At 38.7% G+C, this 21,076-nt stretch overlaps 2 protein-coding genes across 3 annotated transcripts; both read left to right on the top strand.

Moving 5' to 3' along the window:
* Positions 1–5,640: 5,640 nt before the first annotated feature.
* On the top strand, positions 5,641–6,836 carry pth4 (parathyroid hormone 4; the record flags this gene model as incomplete). The annotated part of the gene is made up of 2 exons (XM_079157100.1): positions 5,641–5,726; positions 6,566–6,836. 2 exons carry the CDS (start codon positions 5,641–5,643, stop codon positions 6,834–6,836), a joined length of 357 nt encoding a protein of 118 aa, XP_079013226.1.
* Positions 6,837–8,092: 1,256 nt separating this feature from the next.
* cept1b (choline/ethanolamine phosphotransferase 1b) lies at positions 8,093–20,254 on the top strand. Of its 2 annotated transcripts, none has more exons than XM_079186398.1 (10): positions 8,093–8,279; positions 9,665–9,976; positions 11,093–11,267; positions 12,159–12,306; positions 12,387–12,528; positions 14,541–14,625; positions 14,905–15,036; positions 16,498–16,656; positions 17,229–17,354; positions 17,831–20,254. In XM_079186398.1, exons 2-10 carry the CDS (start codon positions 9,777–9,779, stop codon positions 17,951–17,953), a joined length of 1,290 nt encoding a protein of 429 aa, XP_079042524.1. In that variant the 5' UTR covers positions 8,093–8,279; positions 9,665–9,776; the 3' UTR covers positions 17,954–20,254. The 2 variants fall into 2 exon arrangements, with proteins under 2 accessions (XP_079042524.1, XP_079042525.1); XM_079186399.1 differs by lacking the exon at positions 14,541–14,625 and adding an exon at positions 13,464–13,548.
* The last annotated feature ends 822 nt before the right edge of the window (positions 20,255–21,076 follow it).

The raw sequence follows: 21,076 nt of genomic DNA, 5'->3' as shown, positions 1-21,076 counted from the left end.
TTTCTTTACTCTTTTGTAAGATATGATCATGTGGAATGCCTTTGGTCTTAGTGTCATGTCGTTTGAACTTAAGCTGAACAAAAGATGATAATCAAGCAACTGAGTAAAAGTTGTGACATAAGTATATATATATAATATATATAATATATATAAATATATATAAATATATACAAATCTATATACATAAAATAAAGCCATTGGAATTTCAAATACATCGGTGTCAATTTGTGATTTTTTGGAAAGATTTCTTTCTACAGATTTTGAATTTGCTTATTATTTAGATTATTGATATATTTTTCTTTTACGTACTGAATGAATGGCTTCTTCTGGGAGAGGAATGACCATAACGCCTCATAAATGATTAACATTGAATAACTTTGAACTGGAAATCCCAGAATGTCTTAGTCGAGAGCAACAGTTTAAATACTTTTAGACTTCTTGTCCATTAAGAGAGCAGCTTTAAGAGATCACGATGAAGTATTAAAGAAGGACATATCGCGCTCGTTATGCTTGTGTTCTGTTCTACCAGAACATGTTTACATGCTTTAATGTTTTAAAACAAACACTTAATAGTTCTCAAACTGTCTGTCTGAATATACCTGTATTCACCCTCTCTATCTGAAATATGCTGCAGCTTTGACAGATGAATCTCAAGCCGTGGGTGGAGATACTCAGACTGTGGCGTTATATTTTAATGAGCCTGCATGTGACGATCTAATTGGCTTTGCTGAGTCAATCAATGTTTTATGATTTAGGGAAACCACAATGATCTGACTGGGTTGACCCAAATGTATGTGAACAAGCACGATAGTTTTTCATATGTCCAATTTAAGGTTTAATATTCCTTATTCTCAACCAATCCTATGAAAAGACCTCAGCCAACAGTGACCACAGGTATATACACACGTATATACAGTGTATATACAAATACATGTAAGGATAGGTATTGTGTGGTTTTCAAAAGTCTGGCATGATACTTCCAGACCAGCCAAAATATAAAATCTCTCCAGCGTGTCCTGGGTCTAACCCGGAGGCCTCTTACCAGTTGGACGTGCTCAGAAACTGTCTATAAAGGCTGTGAAGAGTCTAGAGTGTCTCTGTTTTCAGGTATCTTTTTGTTAAGAGTGAATCAAGAGTCCAGAAAGTATCGATATTATTTTCACAGAGAGGTGGTTGAAGGCCACGATTACCAGCAGAGAACTTTCAGGATTCAAACCCAGAGATCACATTAATGTGCCGACGTCTTCGGTCATCACTACGTTAGCATGTAAACCCAGCTGTGAATCATTCATGTTGACAACAAGTTTTAGCTTTTTGTTGTAAATATTCTGGATATTTTTACCTCTTTATGACTGTAAAAGGTATCTGTGGAGGGAGCATCACTGTTTGGTTAAAGTGACAGGTGACATGAGCAACCTTTGATAAAAGGTCATGAGGTAACATGGCTTAGCTGTAAAGGTTGTCTAGTGAACGCACTCCGAAGAAAAGAGGTCGGTCATATATATATTAAGAAGAAGATGGCCGCACACTAAGCTCAACGTTTTTGGCCACACTTGGTGCTTTTCAAGGCATAATTAATACATGTGTATTAATTATGTCATAGTCAGACATAGTCAGATTCAATCTAAACGGACTCGAGGAGGAATAGACCCGATTCTAAAAGCAGTGGAGACTGAAAGAGAGAGAGAGAGAGAGATCTGGTAAAGTGACACACAGATCTGAGACCTGCAGCAACACAACGGGAGGCTAACAGACCTGATTAGACTGAATATCATGAGGATCTGGCCTGACCCTGGTTCTGGTCTGGTCTCGGTGTCAAGGCACTAATTGGTCCGCTCCTCGGGACAAAAGAGCCAACGAAAAGAGCTGCTGATGAGGGGAACTGGACATTTGAAACTGCTATACATATATACATATATACAGTATATACCTGTACAGTATGTTTGTACATACCTGTATGTACCTCCTTTAGATGTGATTGACCCCATGATCTTTCCTTTGGAGCCATTGTCAGGGTAAACTTGTCATCTTTAGCTCTGTTACTGGTCAGGCTCTGAGAATATAGTGGCTGTAATGAACACCTCCACTTCTAGGGAGCGCTGTCTATCAGTATTTTATACATATCAGACAAATATGTCTTCTTCATCAGCTGCTCAGTGCAACACTGCCACCACGTGGACACTCGCTGCTTTACACCAGACGGGCCTCCTGCTGCAGAACACCAGGTTTACAAATCACAGCTGACTCTGGATGATGAGGGACATTAATGACATTTTATTCTGTAAATCAACCAAACTGATGGCAACAAATATCAACGTGATAGACACCTAGCTCCCTGATCAGCTTTGACTGAATGTCACAGATTTTAGACACTTAAATGCTGAAATACTGGACTACCTCTGACTCTGTGACTCTGTGTTTTAGCCGGTAATGTGGATGAGATTGGTAAATCAAGAGCTTCAGACTCTTCAGCAACAAAGGTTGACTCTTAAATGGGATCAAGTACAGCAATTTACTTACTGACAAATCACTGACAATACTAGTTATATATGTATATACATGATGAATAATGTTATCGTTATCATCCCCAAGATGTGCCTCTAATGTGAAGATGTAAAGTGAGCTGCAGCCCGACGAACTCTGTGAAAATGGGCTCGACAAAAGAACAAGAAAATGAAAGCAGCAGAGAGGCAATGACCACATGTCTGGACCCCGGAAAAAGTGCAATGAAGCACCAGGTATGACATGCGAAGCTGACTTACTGCAACATCAAAGTGATGAACACATTAATGCATCATTTTAATCCAGTAATATAACATATATATGATTCTGAAATGGGCCATTCTGCATGAGTTCTTTTACTTTTGATACTTAAGGATATTTTGATGTAAATACTATATGTACTAAAAGATCTGAGTAGTGCAGATAAGTGATTTGAAACTAAATCAAAGCAGCTTCATTTGATAAAAAGGAAAAAGAAAAGTGGTGCAACATCCTGTCAAATATTCAATTGAAATGAACATAATATCGTTTTATTCATCACAGGGATGTTTTACACACTTTCTCTAAAACGTGTCAGAAGGTGTTTCTGCACTGCGGCCATCTTGGATCTAATCTGACTTGACTTCAGAGATTTCAGAGTCATAAGAAATGTGATAAATTGCTGTTTCTCCTAAATTTATAAAAAGTATAAATACAGGCTCTGTGTCGGGCTTTGTGCTTTCATGCTGTGAGACATGAGACATGCTGATTAGTTTCTTCTCTTCTTCTTTTCCTTCTCACCAGATCTCTCTTTCTTCTCTGTCCACCGTCGTTTGTCTTTGACTTTCTTCATTTACTCTCTAATGGATGAAATCACTTGTCCTCGCTGCTTCTCTCCGCCCACGAGCCTCTGCTGGCAGCCTTCGTTTGTCACGGAGGGGATGGAGTCCTGGAAGGTGTTGTCAAGACGACTGAGTTTCTAACGGTGACTGTGATGACACCGCGGCAACCAGAGACTTCAGTTTACCGGCGGTTCATTAGAGGAGGAGGTGGTTTCAACGTGAAGGAGCTCCAGGCAACAAGCATCTCAACCACAGAAAGAACTGTGTCCACAAAAGTTTGTTCACTTTCTATGACATCAACGTCAACTCATTATGAAGATATACCGCCTTATAAACGGGTTATAGTGCTATATAATCATAGTATTAATATGAACAATGCTTTATAACAATAATCATAACTCATTGTGAAGCATTTTATAGTGAATTATGGTCAAGAATCATAATACTTCTTAATTGCTGCATGTCTCTACAAGGATCATAGTTCATTACAATTTCCATAGTTGTATTATTTTACAATATTTTTATAATGCATCATAATCACGTTATGATGCATTATAGTGTGATTATAAGTTACTTTAATTAAGTGGTCATTGTTTGCTTTAAATTGGGTAAAGAAATATCATGAAATCTATGCAAGAACAACACGCAAAGAATTGTAAAATCAATGTTTACTTTACTTAAAACAAACAATGACCACAAGAGTGTAATCACATTATAATGCATCATAACGGCATTATGATGTATTATAAAAAGATTAGAAGTAACAAAAACTTTGTAAAATATTATGTTTATTTACAGTGAACAATGACCACTTATAGAGTAACTTATGCATTATAAGTGTTCATAATAAAATTGATGACTGATTAATATGTATTACAACTATGACCAGCAATTGTAAAGTATTATGATTATAAGTCTAAAATGTTTTATCATGAGTTGTGATTATTTTTTATAAAGCATTATGTATATTTATGATTGCTTACTGCTATAATCATCCAGCGCTATAAGCAGATTATAATGCATTAATTATACATATAGTAAACAGTATGTATGTATTATAAGTATGTTTATAGACATTGGCGTCATACAAAGTGCTACCAAAAGTTTAAACCTGAGCTGACAGCTTGCTGACGTTCAGTTTATCCTCACTGACTCACTGCCGTGTGTTTGCACCCTCAAACATCAATAAAAAACATTTTTATAAATTCCTCTTTGTCAGACTCCTGAAGCTCTCCGAGAGGAACCGGATGGATTAGACCAGAAAATAGAGAAATGATAATCCCTCAATTGAATTTTATCCTCCTTTTCAAAAACACCTGATTATGTAAAGAGTTATCTGCGAGTGTGTAAACCTCCCCCCCCGTCACACCGAGGTGCAGGAGGCTGCTCCGGATTTTATCCTCACAAATTACCCGGAGAATGTTTGATCTCTTTAACAGACACAAGAATCACGTGTCAGAGAGATGATGGCGGTGCTGACGTTAGTTTCACAAGCAAATCAAACGCCCCACTTTGAGTCTGTTGAGAGTCTTAATTCTGTAGGAGGTGTGTGTGTGTGTGTGTGTGTGTTTGTGTGTGTGTGTGTGTGTGTGTGTGTCAGGGGGCTTTATAAAAAGGTCTGGAGGTCGAACCTGAAGTCAGTTTAGTGTCTGATCATCAGAGGAGCTGCTGTCACCTACAAGGTCAATGTAAGTAGAGAGATCATAACTAAACGAAGCTCAAACATTTTCTGATCTTTGTGTGTGATTGTGATTTATTTTTGTTTAGTTTTTTTACTTACTTCTTATATTCTGTTAAGAGTTTATGTTTGTCTGTGAGAAACTAACTGCTTTCCAGGTCCTCCGACGTTTAGGAAAATGATTCAAACATGCAGAAAGCAACACATTGACTGTTAAACATCTGGTCCGGGAGTTTTAGCGCCCTGGAAGAAGTTGAAACATTTAAAAATATATGCGTAGCTTTTTTCTTTTTGCAGATTTAGTATATTTACATTCAATGGAGGAGGATGTTCATCCTTTTTTAGGCTCTAAAACAGTCAAGTTGTGTTTGTCATTATTAGTTTTTCCTTTTCAGATGCGAGGGTCAAAGGACAGAGGATGTTGTATGCTCTACAGATTGTAAAGCCCTCTGAGGCCAATTTGTGATTTTGGGCTGTAAAAATAAATTAAATAGAACTGAAAGTTATTCAAATACAGCAAAAGAAAAATGTCTTTTCTTCACAAGCAGTAGATTTATCCAACCAATGACGAGGAGTCACAAGATATCCCTTCTTTTCTCTCAGAGTTTCTAATGTGTTTCTTGTTGTTTCTTCCAGAAGATGCAGATGTCACTCCGGCCGGTGCAGTGGCTCGCTGTCATGCTTCTCGTGGTCTTCACAACCAGCCAGTGTCAACAAAACGAGAGGTGAGACGTTCGTTCTCGCCTAATTTTATAATCTCTAAGTGGTGCAAAGAACTGAATAATTTCTAATACCAAAATGTGAAGTAGCTTAATAAAAGTAGCAGTGGGAAAATGTTTGATGTGCATCAGCTGGGGCTGAGAGGAATACTCTGAAATATACGGAGACAGAATCACAGCAAAACAACAAAATGTCTACAAAGAAAAAACTATTTCCTGCAAAAAGAAGCAAAACATCACAGCTCACCTAACTTGTGCTATAAAATGACTCTAACGCTGGTTAAAAATGGGTTTTGCATTAAAGAATCCAGATTCAGTTTTTATTTTATGTCACCGACAACATTAACAAAAGAACGTTTCTCCTTAATTTAATTTTTCAGAGAAATGTAAAAATTATGAAATGTGATTTATAGAAACATCACTTTGTTTATGTATGTGGGGAATGTTTGACTCATGCCTGCTGATGTTTTTGAAATTACAAACTTTAAGCGACATTCATTTAGATGGTTCTCAAATTACCAAACACTTCCATTACATTTATATTTTTACAGTTAAAACTCAAACTGTTTTAACGGGTACATCTCACTGTCACCGTCTAAATGAATCCTATACATGCTGTATACACTGTATATAATCACCTATTATATTGTTTACAACTTACAGAAACATGTGTAGACATTTTATTTTTGTTGTTGGTCTGGTGCTTATTTACATTTGTATGTATACACCTATTTTTCCACTTACTTGTGTACATAATAGTCCTTCCTATTCCTTACCTTTATAAAGAATAAAAGTGTGATGTCTGACCTGTACTGAGGGTGCACCGGTCTCTCTCCTCCCTGCAGTCGCCGAGCTGTGACCGAACACCAGCTGATGCACGACCGCGGCCGGAACATTCAGAGTCTCAAGAGACTCATCTGGCTGTCCAGCGCCATCGAGGGTCTCAACACGGCCCAGACTCGGTCTGCTGATTTCAACCCGACAAAGGTCCTGAACCTGGCTCTGAATCCAGCACTGGTCCCTGCTGTTGGGAACCCCCAGCCCGACCGGGTGCACAGCCTCCTGAGAGACTTCTTTAATCCCTACATGACTCAACAGCAAGACAGAGAGGCCTAACATCCCTTTAATGCACACACATGAAGCCTCTGTACACATATATATGTATAATAAAAATAATGATTGGTGTCCATCGTTTGTCTTTAGACAACCTGTGAGCTGCAGACGGCTATCCATTATTGCCATTTGTTTTAATGTTATTATCATCAGTGTGCCATATTATCAGTTATAACACCACATCAAACTCAAAGAATTCTCTTCATACTGATCTGATTTTAAACTCTTGGAGACATTTGGACACGCAATCCCTTAGAATGTGAAACCAGCTTTCACCTTGATTAAAAAAGTACAAAATAACATTACAGGTGTTCTCCACCTCAGCAGCACACGATCTCGCAAGATCTTGTGATCGCAAATGCTAATTAATTTTCTTTTAACTGTGTAAATATGTAATGTTACTTCAAAAAGAAATATAAATACACCATGCAACCCATTTTGCTTTCATGTGTGTGAATTAATATCAACATAAAATTGGCACTTTGCATGGCAGCCTTGGTATGTGTGTATGTATGTGTGTGAAAGGGTGAATGTAGTGGTCAAATACTTTACCATTACTTAGGAGACAGGAAGTGTTGAACATGTTAGAACAGAAGCAGTGTGTACTAAAAGTACAAAATAAAAAGTATTCAGTTTGAAACGCACCCTGCCTTCACTCTTCAGCCTTTTCCACCCGAGAGACAGAGCTGCTTAGAATCCTCTCAAGGGTGCGTTTGCTGAGTACAATCCCACGTGAAACAGCAAGAAGTATTTCATCTGTTGTAAAACCACGTTTAAAGTAGTCTTCAATGTACTCACGATCCATTTCCATGTCAAATGTAGAGTAACCGGCCAAAGAGCTGATGACTGTTGTGTTAAACTATCTCATAAATTTCGACTTTCTATCTCATAAATATGACTTTTTGTCTCATAATTTCGATTTACCGTTTATTTATTTTTTATTATTAAGTCTAACTTTTCATCTTTTTTATAAAAATATTTTTTTAATTTCATTTTAAATTGTTGCTGACTTTCTATCTCATATTTTTACTATCAAGTCTAACGTTTCATCTTTTTTATTTTTATATTTATTTAAAATATATATATTAATATATATTAATTAATTAATATTTGTATATATTAATATATTTGTTGCTGCAGAAATGGGTTTCCAAAATGCAAACAGTCGTCTCACCAAAAAAAACCTAAAAAAGGAAACTACGCGAGATTTCCATGATGGCTAACGTGAACGAATGTGAACTAGCTTGCTGTGACAACCACAGTGACAGTCACCGGGTCGCGGTGATCCACCTCCAGCTGCGAACGTCCCTGCGGTGGTCTAACTGTCATAGAGAGCGACTCTAAACACCAACCGCCCACAGAGGGGTCCTGTCTTACGGATCCTCGAAGCGCCCTCTCACCCGCCCCCCTCGGAGTGTCCGCGGCTCTCGTCCTTTAATCGGCCAGGTCAGTCGGTGTTACATCCGTCAGTTAGCTTGTCTTCAGGGTTAGCTAATCAAGCTAACTTAAAGAAGCCGCAATCACCAGGTGAGGTGTCAGTAGTACGCTCGGACTTCATCAATGTCTTTTAATGGGCGGTGGTATTTTCAGTCATGTGAATATAAAGAAGTGATAACAAGCCTAATAGCAAATGAGTATACTGGAAACTTCCACTCTTGACTAAAGTCTTCCGTAGCTAGCAGCTAATGCTAATCCTCAGCAGCAGCGGTACTGATGTGGAACTAGCGTAGCTAGCATGCTAGCTAGCTGCGAGTATGCTAGGTAGCATTAGTAGACCGCCGAGGCAGGTTGTTGTTTTGCAGTCGTCAGTAGCTCATGTTCTTGCTGACAGTCACAATAAATAGTTTAGTAACACAGACGGGATTCCACGGGGTGAATCTTCCACACTGTCTTTGATTTGTTTAGTAACAGTTAGTTGATTAAAACCCTGTGAATGTCGGCATGTTACGGTGTGTTTGGTATTCATGTATTCACAGATGTTTGTAGTCACGTGGTTGGTACTCTGCTGATATAATGAAGGGTACCATCAATAACACACGTGTGACAACAGTTCAAGGCATTTTGTTACCCTTTTGGTTGGAATGTAACGAGTACATGTACTCAAGTACTGTACTTAAATATAGTTTGACATACTTGTACTTTACTGGAGTATTTCCACTTTGTGTCACTTTATACTTCTACACTAACAATTCTGAGGAATATTGAAGTTCTTACTTTACTACATTTGACTACGTTTGATAACTTTAGTTACTTTGTAGATTAAGATTAATAACTCATAAACATATAAAATATATGAGTATTATTGTGTATAAACTTTGTTTTTATCTTTGTTTTGTTTTTGTATAACATTGACCTAGCAGTGAAAGGCTGCTTATAAGAATATACTATGTGAAAAGGGAAGTTATGTTTAATCTTCAGTCTACATCTTTGATTTAATGTTTTATTGCTATTTATTTATTTCTATGTGCATTCCTCTTTGAAAAGATTGTATCGTAACAAAGTGCAACATTACATCTACATAAGAATACGTCAATAATTATTATTCAATATTTAATATACATTCATTTGAAATTGGCCATTCTATATGTTGTGTACTTAAAGTACATTTTGATGCAAACTATTTCCCGTGTGAGGATTTGCTGCTTTTTAGCCTTTGTCGATTGAATTCCTACAAAACAAGACATTTAAAGACATCACCTTCAACTCTGTCATACTAATAAGATAATAATTGGTTCCAGCTTTAGTCAAATGCTATGTGAATATGTGTAAATGCAGTATATTGTGATATTTTCACAGGACAGTATTGTGATATTGGGCTCTTGTTTCCCCAGGTTTTGTCCAGCCTCATCCGGCCCCACTGTGGATCTTTAGCCCCTCCGGCAGGACAGTGGCAGAGGCAGAGGCAGAGCCATCGGGGACCAGAGCAGCAGGCAGCAGGGCTCCATGAGTGCGACGGGGCAGCAGCAGCAGCAGCAAGGTGGGGGCCTGCGTTCTCGCCGAAGCCTCGTCCGGGACAAGGACCCCGGACCGGGCATGGGCATGGAGGCGGCCTGCTGGCTGGCCCCCGGAGTGCTGCGCCGGCTGATCGAGCTGCCCGCACCCCCGCTGTCCCGACACCAGCTGAAGAGACTGGAGGAGCACAGGTAACACTCCTCTGAGACACACTGAAGTAAAGCCTGTTCATGTTATGTGCAGTGAGTTTATCTAGTTCTATGGTTTAGCAGCGGAATGTACAGAACTAATGAGTAACGCCCCGAGGTGAAGCGGTCTGATAGCGATGTGTTCAGTGTGCGTTGAGCTACGTCGTCTGTGGCTCTGCTGTGTGAAAGAGATGCTTTGAAGCTCAAAGATTTAAGGAAAGTATCTACTTTTTTTTACTTTTTTCAGACAGTATTGTAAATTAAACACCAGGTCTGCTTTGATTGCGCCAAGTATTTTCCTCAAACTTCGCTTGTTTCAACTTGAATAGAATCAAGTAAATTCACGCTAATGAAGATACTACATTAGTTTTATACGTAACAGTACTCTTTAATATTCAAACGTACCTTTTATATTTATTGATAACAGCTGCAGAGTTCTGGTCATAACGGAAAAAACTTCTGGTGTGTCAGATCTGAAGTAACTAAACCTGATTGTTGATGTCTCTGCTCTGTAGCTGTTTTAGCTAACGTTAGCGTCCTAGACTGACGGGACTGACTGTGAGGTCTCAGGTCAGAGCCTTTAGGGTGATCTATTTAAAACAACCATATGATTTTATGATTGGAAGTTTAAACGTGAGATTCTGTCGTTTCTGCTCGCGAGCTGTCTGCTGAGCTACCTGCTACCTGTCTGAAATTAATGTGAGGTGAAAAAGGTTTACTTTTTTTTAACATAAAAAAAGACAAAGCCCACTTCTGAGTGCTCCCGAGTAACAGAAACTATTCAGAGCGCTGTTCTTCTGTGTCCCTTTGCTCAAGCGTAAATGTACAGGCTTCGACTTGCTGGGAGCGCATTAACAAAACAACAACCAGGATTTACTTTTTGTTCTCATGCAAACTTAACTGTAACTTGCTCCAACTTGTTAAGACAAAGTTCTCAGCTAGCTCTTTTGATTTCGATTTTTCAGCCCCAATGAAAGTCAACAACAGCCCCATTATTCATCACCCAGCCCTTTGTCGTGACGCCCATATTGTGCCGTCACCATCATTGTTTCTGGGGGGCAGGTAAACCTCCAGAGTGAAGTCAGCAGATCCTCACCTGGCTGTTGTTCGTCCCTGCAGGTACAGCAGTGCTGGACGCTCCCTGCTGGAGCCTCTGATGCAGCGCTACTGGGAATGGTTGGTGGGACGAGTCCCTTCCTGGATCGCCCCAAACCTCATCACCATCATCGGCCTGGCCACCAACGTCTTCACCACCCTCGTGCTCATTTATTATTGTCCAACCGCCACTGAGCAGGTTAGTCCTCACTCTGAAAACAACGATATAGCGCACGGCCTTCATGTTAAAACATATTTAACACGCTAGAGTTCATGTTTTCCTTCACTCGTTGGAGAAGGAATTTAAATGAATAGATGAATAAGCTGTATTTTTGACACAGCAGGAGCAGCAGAGTATTGAGAATATAAATTTGCATTTATGGCAAATCAAAAACAAAAGCACATCATAAAACACGGAGGCTTCTTGTTCAAATACGATCAAATATTAGGAAATTAGAAAGGAGATGAAGGCCTGGTTTAAAACTAAGCAAACAAAAGTGTGGGTTTGCTTTAAATACAAAATTTTGGCCCCCACACAAAATCATTTGGAGCAGCTTACCTGTGCATAATACCATGTCAATGAATAAAATACGCAGGGTTGTTTCTTAGAGGTCAGAGTTTGTCTGAGCAGGTGAAGGTGCTTCTGCTTCTACGGTCTGCAGGTATCCCAGTGTTGTTGTTAATTGACGGTTTCTTTATAATTGGGGCCGTCGTTGCTCTGAGCTTCTTTCTGTACAGCTCAGCAGTCCGCTCGGGGCGTATATCGGATTACGGGGACGTCTGATTAATAATGGAGCAGTTCCGGGAAACTGATCTGGATCACAGCAAGAGACCCCTGATTATATAGACCACGAGTATGCAATTAAAAAAAGGTCCAGTTAGAGAGAAATGTTCTCATGCAAAGGTCACAGTAATGTCTTAGTTGCACTATGATTTAGTTCCATGTGCATCTCTGAAGATATGAGACGTACTGGTAGTGACCCACGATAAGAACTGTGATCTCTTTGTTTTGCTGAAGGCCTTTCTGGGTCACCTGACCTTAAACAGATCTGATTCAGCCGTTGTGTTTCTGCTGCACACTTTATTTCAGGCTCCGCTCTGGGCGTACCTGCTGTGTGCCGTGGGTCTGTTCATCTACCAGTCATTGGACGCCATCGACGGGAAGCAGGCCAGACGCACCAATAGCAGCTCTCCGCTGGGCGAGCTGTTTGACCACGGCTGTGACTCCCTCTCCACGGGTCAGTTTCCTCACGTTTGACTGTGTTCCTCTGCGTCTCAGTGAATGTAAAGTCTCATTTTGTTGTGTTTGTCTCTGCAGTGTTTGTGGTGTTGGGAACCAGTATAGCAGTGCAGATGGGCACCAACCCTGACTGGATGTTCTTCTGCTGCTTCGCTGGGATGTTCATGTTCTACTGTGCTCACTGGCAGACATACGTGTCAGGAACGCTGCGCTTCGGCATGTGAGTCGACTAAGCTGCTTGTTTTTATTGTTTTGATGGTTTTTTTCATTTGTTGCATTCTTTTTGTTTAAAGACAATGTTAAGTCCGCTGATCTCAGGAGTTACGGTTTAGTTCTGAGCAGATCTGAGTTTTATTGAACAATATTACCACCAAAAGAATGAGTTTCATGTTTTCCTACAAAAGCATATTAAATGCATCAGTATTTAACGTTATCTTGAAAAGAAATAGGATTTATTTATTGAAAATAGTTAAACGTACCACAATACATTCATGCAACATAAAGATTTCTGCAGTCGCACCTTTTACAGTAAAATACATAAATACATTTAATTTGACATCAAGAGATAACATCAAGCTACATCAAACAAAGTCATGTAGAAAAAAACTTTGTCCAAATACAATTAACAGTAATGATTTAAATCATGAAATATCTGATCTAAACATAAGTAAATGCAACTTTAGATCGTTCCTTTAGATCCACCTTTCTGTACACTTTTCAGTGAGGACTCGTGGATTCATGTCATTCACAGTTCGATGCCTCTCAGCGCGTTGATTGTGGGGTTTCATGGTTTTTCTTTATTAGTTGTTGCTGTTATTGAGATTATTCTGATTCTGTGAAGCCAACGATTCATTCGAATCATGTTTATTGACAAGTACGTTTTCACACAACAGTCAAAATGAACCATGAAAAATAGAATAAATAAAACATAACAATAAAAATATGTACTATATATATATATATATATATATATATAATATAGTTTTAAAATAAGCGAACTTTTGTGCAGGAATGTGAAAAACGTATGCTTTAATTCCTTCAGTCACTCAATATTCAAAAAGGCAAACAAGTGACTCAGTGACAGATGATCTCGTTAGACTTCAGCGATAGTGATTTCATTAGCGGTTTCTAAGAGTTGATGTATTCTGTGTGTAGACTTGACATACCAGAGGTGCAGCTCTGTCTAGCAGGATTACAGATGCTCACAGCCGCTGTGGGCCCCTGTCTGTGGAACATGACGGTAAACCTCCTGGCTGTTGCTGCATGGCTGCCTGCTGTCTGCTTCCACAATGGCCGCTGACCTCCGTGGAGTCACGTGTCTTAAAAACACGTTGAAGGGAACTAACTGTCCAAAGAACCGCTCGATCTCGAAGCTCCCAATGTGTTCGTGCAAATTCTAAAATGAGATCTAATTTTATTTGACATTACTAAGTTAGACAAACATCCTTTTAACTCAGTACAGACTCAAGAAACGCTAAAGTATGAATATGTATATTTAGATTCCCCTGCTCTTAGTAGGAATCAAACGAACAAATTATACCTGAGAGATACTTTATTCCGAAACTTAACTTCTTAACTACTCGATAAACCAGATCCAAGCTCTGATTAGTGACATTAAACACTACCTTATTTCTTACAATGTGAGCAGAACATTTTATTAATTCCAAATGCCACCAAAACGAGGTCTGAAGAGACGCCTGCTGAATATTTGTAAGATGTTGGGGAATAAAAAGCTGTGGAAATGTAACTTAAATGTTACATCTGGACAAAAAAAATACAATTTCTCTTTTTTGCTGGTAAACTTTGTCTGGAATTTTTCACAAATTTCTGATGTTTTATTGAGACACAATGAAACAAAAAAGATGAATTGATAATATAAATATTTGGTAGTTGCAGCTGTAATAAACACAAAAATCCAGACAGTCTTCTATCTGTCTGAGAGTGAGGTGTTTAAAGCTAATTAGCTTAGCCTAGCTTAGCACAGCACGCTGTATCTCATTACAAAACGTCAGCGTCTTCCCGGAGTCTCTGCTCATCAAAGAGAAGAGTCAGTGAAATATAACTGACTGCATCTTAAATGCAGCTACTTTCCTGTTGAATCCTCCAAACCAGACTTCCCCTGAGCTCCAGGTCCAGCGGCGTTTTGTGGAGGAAGGCCGCAGGCTGACGGTGTGCTGCTGGTAGACGTCACTAATCCTCACTGTCCACTCTGTGCTTTCTCCTCCCACTCAGCATTGATGTGACTGAGGTGCAAATCTTCATTATAATCATGTATTTGCTGGCCGCCGTGGGAGGATCTGCTTTTTGGCAGTCACTGGTAATTGTGATCGGTTCTACTTCCTACAGATTTACACTAGATTGATGATGAATTATGTAATGTTTGTGTTACGTTGCTCTAACATTCTTGTTTTGACTGTTTCGCTGTGATTGTTATCAGGAATACAAAGACTGTCTCTCAGAAGGCTTTTACCGTTCTCTAGTGTTCTCATTGTGAACTCGCAGCTGGAAGTTTGATCAACACATCTTTTAATGTAAATGTTTCAGTTGTGTTATTCCTTAATTTGAGTGTTTTTTTTGTTCATGTCTTGATTGGTAGATTCCGATCCTAAATATCCAGATGAAAATGGTTCCGGCCATCTGCACTTTCTTGGGAGCCATCTTCTCCTGCACTAATTACTTCAGAGTTATTTTTACGGGAGGAGTGGGCAAAAACGGATCCACAATAGCAGTAAGTCTGGAAACGATGAGTTAGTAATCAAAGAACAGAACGGTGTTCATCAGAGCATGTCGGAGGGTGGATATTGTTGTGTTTTTGTTTTGCATGATAAATCAGAAAAGTTATGCTTTCAAGCTACTTCACTAACTACGTTTACGTGTTTAAAATATTCCCTTATTCTGAAAAAGACAAAATTCCAAGTAGCCATGGTTAGAAAGCTTATAAAAATAAATATATTCCGGTGCAGCCGTGAGAACACACCGTCCCTATTTCATCCCTTCAACCACCCTCTTAAAAAGGTGGGTGTTTAGATATGTGTGCATATCCAAAACAACTCTTGATATCCAAATCTTTCATACGGTTTAAAAGTGTGTGTGTTTCTTCTTCTGGGAAGACATGTGGGCTTTTTCTTTTAGGCATTCATCTCTGTAAACAGTTGGCTGGTTGGTTTGTGTTTAACGAGTGTTTAACGAGTGTTCAACGCACAGAGCCGACCGTAACCAGAATACTCTCTGCACACCCCACATGTCAAATGCTCCACTCGGAATAAGGCCTAATTTGGAACATCCAAACACAATATTCTGTTTACATGACCCGGATCAAATTCAGAAAGTTGTCATATTCGTAATATTAGTTGAATATTGGTGTGCATGTAAACGTAGTCATTGTGAGATGTGTGCACATTCAGGTAGAAGTGTTTGTTGTGCCGTAACCTGCACACATTGCAAGAGTAATGGGGGGGGAAATGTTCTACAACCAGAGAGGGAAACCTGTTAGATCAGAGTGAACAGTTATGTAGTTTAACAAAGAAACAGCAGGCGATGTTAGCGAGATAGAGCAACAGATATCTTATCAACGGCTAACTCTACTCGTACTGATTCTCAAATAATGACGAATAATTATCTGTTATTTTCTTATCTTCCTTCAAAGATCTTGTAGCAATAACATTTTCCCCTTTGATTATTTGTAAACAATAGACTGGCCGATATTAATACTATATAAATACTACATTAATACTATATAAATACTACATTAATACTATATAAATACTATACCTTCAGTGTCCCGTCACACCTCCCTGCCCCCAGTTGTCAGAGCCGTTAGCAGGTTTCTCATGTCTACATTTTATTCGCCGTAGTTAATTAACATTCGTTGTGTTATTCATCCAAACTAAACATTTTAAATCGTCTGGTTAAACATTCATAACAAGCCTGTGTCTGTTTGCACCACACGCTGTCGTTTTGATATTTGGAAAACAAAGGGGACAGCAGTACAGCGGTCATTGCTGAATATTATGGTACTGAATATTTAACTGTATGAACGTAACACGCTTGAGTTGATTTATTCTAATGCTTATGGATCAAATACCAGCAGTTCAAAGTTACAGATTCTGTTATAGTGTACTATACTGTATACTATACTAGCTGTACTGCTGTACATTAACCGTCTGTGTCTTTGTGTCTCCGTCCTCAGGGAACCAGCGTCCTCTCTCCAGTCTTACATATTGGTTCAGTTATAATTTTGGCGATGATGATATACAAGAAGTCTGCTGTCCAGCTCTTCGAGAAACATCCGTGTCTGTATATCCTGGCGTTTGGCTGCGTCTCCGCCAAAATCACCAATAAATTAGTTGTAAGTCAAACCTACTTTGTCGTCCGTGTCAAAGAGAAGTCGGACACGATGCCGTGGTCACTGATGGAATAATCTAAAAATCATTTCGTACTGCCTGAAGTAACTTGGTAGCTGCTTTATCCTGGAAAAGGACTGATGGTCATGAGTAAAATGTGAAAAAGTTGAGGTCCAGGTTGTGTTTAATGCAAAGACTTTATATAAGAAGGGGAAGTAGTCACCGTACATACTGTAGCTTTTAGAACCTTAAATAATGTCTTTTCATATGTTTGTACAGACAGACAGACAGATAAAGACATCTCATTAAAAGACATTAAAGTACAAACTACACCATAAATATAAGAGATAAGCTTAAAAACATGTACTTTGCAGTAGCAAAAGAGTGATAATGTCTCAGAATGTACTGTTTCTTGAGCCTCACAGGTTTAATACAGAATGTTTGCACAGTTTACACAACGTGTGAGTAAAAGTGAAACATAACTTCTCTTATTCTCATAGTTTTTCACTTTAAAGTTAGCAGACATTTTACTTCCCGGACATTAAAGCTGTGTTTTCTTTCTTCTGTCTGTCCTCAGGTGGCACATATGACAAAAAGTGAGATGCATCTCCACGATTTAGCCTTCCTGGGACCAGGACTCCTGTTCCTGGATCAGTATTTCAATAGTTTTATTGACGAGTACTTGGTGCTGTGGATTGCATTGGTAAGTACACATGTGATGCTAGCATTGGATACATTACTATAAAGTAATATAGTTGTATAATAAGTGTGTGTAATTGTGATTGGTTGATGCCTTTTTATTATTTAAAGCTCAGAAAAATCAACCTCATTCTGCTTTTTCGCTGCGTAATATTCGCAGTAATATAAAAGTATTTAGGACAAAAACAACAGTAACAAATATTGATGTGTGAATTAATCGCACGGAAAAAAAAGGCCTTAATCAAAATTTAAAAAAGTTAAAAGTATGATTTTATAAGTTGAGAGATATTATAACACTAAATATCTGAGATTCTGAGTAGAAGTTATGCGATTGAGATGCAAAACCAAGCGTATGAAATACTAAGCCGTGGTTTTATAAGTAAAATGGTGAATATGATGAGACGACGAGTCCCTTTCTAACGTGCTTCCTCGGCGTGTGCAGAGCTCCTGTTTGACGACCGTTTCTTTCTCCTCCCGCAGATCATTTCCTTCTTCGACTTGCTGCGTTACTGTGTCAGTGTTTGCAACCAGATTGCCTGCCATCTTCACATTTTTGTTTTCAAAATCAAGCCTTGTTCATTGCTCAGTTCAGCTCCTCACTGAGGACACGCCGGCCATGACTGACTCTGCCCCCCCCCCCCCTCTCTTTAGTCGCACTCATCTTTTCTCTCCTCTGTTTTCCACGTAGAGATTCAGGGGGTGACATAATGTTAAAAAAAAAAAAAAAAAAAAGTATGTGCTTCTGCCAACTGAATGTGTGGACAAATAATATATATTGAGAAACCGGAGTATTACTGTCGTTGTTTCTTTTTCACCGGTGCAGAACGTGAATTTGTACCGGCTTCGTTTTCTGAATTCTCCTCCTGACAAACTCACGAACGAGTATCTGAGGAGAGTACAGGTGCTACTCGCTATGTTCAAGGAGAGAAGCGTCAATGTGTTCACAACTGTTTGTGTGCAAAGAAAATGTAAAAAGGAAGCGAATCAAACTCTTTGCTTTTCATGAATATAATTTTTGTAATATTTGCATAACTTTACCTTTTTGCTATTGTAAATACCAAACTGTTACAGATGTCTGTGCTTTTCTTTTAAGTTAAAAAAACTCCTGCTTTGACACGTTTATAAACCTTCCTGTGTATGATTTTATAACACAACTTTATCTCCTGCACATTAATACGAAACTGCAACTGTTCAGCAAAAAAGAAATTTGGTTTTGGAGGAAACTCATTGTCGACAAAAACGATGTTATTGAACTAACCTGTGAAATATTCACTGCCAATGTTTTTCATTTCGTTTGTCAAATGAAACCACTTGTTTGTTTTTCGGCGCTTTTCTCCGCGTAGGGATTTTGTTTGTTTACTGTCGCGTCTGATGTTATTTTGTAATATACGATTAAGACACGTCATGCACTAGAGGGAAAGACTCGACAGTCTCGGTCACATTTATTTCACACATCTAACAAAACCTCAGAGTTCGGCTCACTGGCAGTCAGATGCAGCTCGCTGGTACGAAGGTTCAGGTCACTTTTTACCACATTTTGCAGTTGATTGGTACAAAATTCAACTTGTTTAAAGCTTATTTTGTCACTCTGCTTTCTGTCACGTCTGCAACTTGTAGTATTATTATTATTATTATTATTATTATTATTCTATATTTTACTTATTGTCAACAAATCCCATGAAAAGACCAAAACCAACAATGTGTCCGTCTCACCTCACAATGTAGTTATTCAGTGATGTCCTAAAGCCGCTGGTCACTGTCGATTCTTATCAAGCGTCACTCAAACAAGGAGGAAATAGTGCTTTTGATTGGAACTATTTTCATTGGCAGATTAATCCACATGTGGTGCTCTAGTGTGTGTGTGTGGGAGTGAGTCAAAGTAAACGTGTGTGTGTGTGTGTGTGTGTGTGTGTGTGTGTGTGTGTGTGTGTGTGTGTGTGTGTGTGTGTGTGTGTGTGTGTGTGTGTGTGTTCATGTTAATGAAAGAACTCATTGCAACAGTGACGCTCGTTGATGAGTTTTCATGGTATTTGTTGATGATAAGGAACAATATCACCAGACTTTACCTTTTTAAATGAACGACTACCTGCCGCCATGACTGTTATTTATGTCCATTAATAACACAATCTGGTCGACGTTGTGTTTCCCCCAAAAACAACACACTGCACCTGTTGAAGCAGAACATGTGTAGGAGATGAGGTCACACGATGACATCACAGTTTTTAAAGTGGTGACTAACGAGAATCGGATACATTTTTTTGTTGTCCCTGACAGATAATAATAAAAACCTGTTTTATTTGAAGTGGCTACTGCTCACTCCGCCTCCATCATGATCTGATACTGTTAACGAGCACATCGCTGCTTCTGAAGACAACTTGTATTAATGTGGAGAACATGTTTGTTCATAACAACACAGACTAGTTTCTTGCTTTTGCATTTTGTGCCTGTTTGTTTGTTTGTTTTAATTTCCACAGTTTGTTTAATGTGTTGAAGAAGGCCTACGATGTGTAGTCACCGTAGTCATTAACCACTAAGCTTCAGTGTGGAGTTCAGGTTCAGGGTGGTTTAGTCGTAAACCACAGTTATCTTCCAAGTGTTTATTAAGAGGCTCTTCACTCAAATCACAAAAAAACATTTGTTCGACGCCTTGCGGTATCTTAGAGAAATATGAGATTTATACAATAAAGATGTAATATTCTGAGAAAACAAGTTGTATATCATTAAATAAAGTCTCAGTTATGATTTAACAAATAGTCATGATGCATATAAAGTTGGACTTAACAAGAAAAAGGTGTTAATGAAAATAAAGTGAGAAGAATGTAAACTATCAGTTGTTTCTGAAAGGCTTAACATTACTGGTGAAAAATACACCTGTTTCAACAATAAAGACAGTGTTTTGAAGAAGTTTTGAATATAAGATTGAAGTAGTTATATTCCAAAGAATAAAACACATGAGCAGCACCTGAGTAAATGTACTTTCCACCACTGTTCATGACTATACACTTTATTTCTTTGCAAAATATTAAAATTTTTAAATTCTATTTGGGTTCTATATGTAGCCTCTATTAAGTATCCTGAAATCATCAATATAATAGCATTTAATAATGGTTAACACTTGATGTGATCTTCCTCTCACCTTCTGCAGTGTCAACTGAGGACACATTTATTTCCGGTTTGTATTTCAGACTCGCCTTTGAGGCAGAACTCGGGACATAAAAGATCCCAATTGTTTATTTTTGTGGCTGCGCATGCGCAATTCGCCGCTTCTTGACAACGAATACAACCGTTCTGAAGGCAACTTTTTTTAAACTTGATTTATTTAATGGGAGTGTTTGCTCACGACCCTCTGGAGTAAACCGACGGTTATTGACGTTTTTGACCGGAGATCTTCACCGGTGCAGAACGTGAATTTGTACCGGCTTCGTTTTCTGAATGCTCCTCCTGACAAACTCACGAACGAGTATCTGAGGAGAGTACAGGTGCTACTCGCTATGTTCAAGGAGAGAAGCGTCAATGTGTTCACAACTGTTTGTGTGCAAAGAAAATGTAAAAAGGAAGCGAATCAAACTCTTTGCTTTTCATGAATATAATTTTTGTAATATTTGCATAACTTTACCTTTTTGCTATTGTAAATACCAAACTGTTACAGATGTCTGTGCTTTTCTTTTAAGTTAAAAAAACTCCTGCTTTGACACGTTTATAAACCTTCCTGTGTATGATTTTATA

Source organism: Pholis gunnellus (assembly GCF_910591455.1).
Source record: "Pholis gunnellus genome assembly, chromosome: 3".
Taxonomy (NCBI): domain Eukaryota; kingdom Metazoa; phylum Chordata; class Actinopteri; order Perciformes; family Pholidae; genus Pholis; species Pholis gunnellus.
The sequence above is the reverse complement of the archived record's forward strand: the minus strand, read 5'-3'. Positions and strand labels throughout refer to the sequence as shown.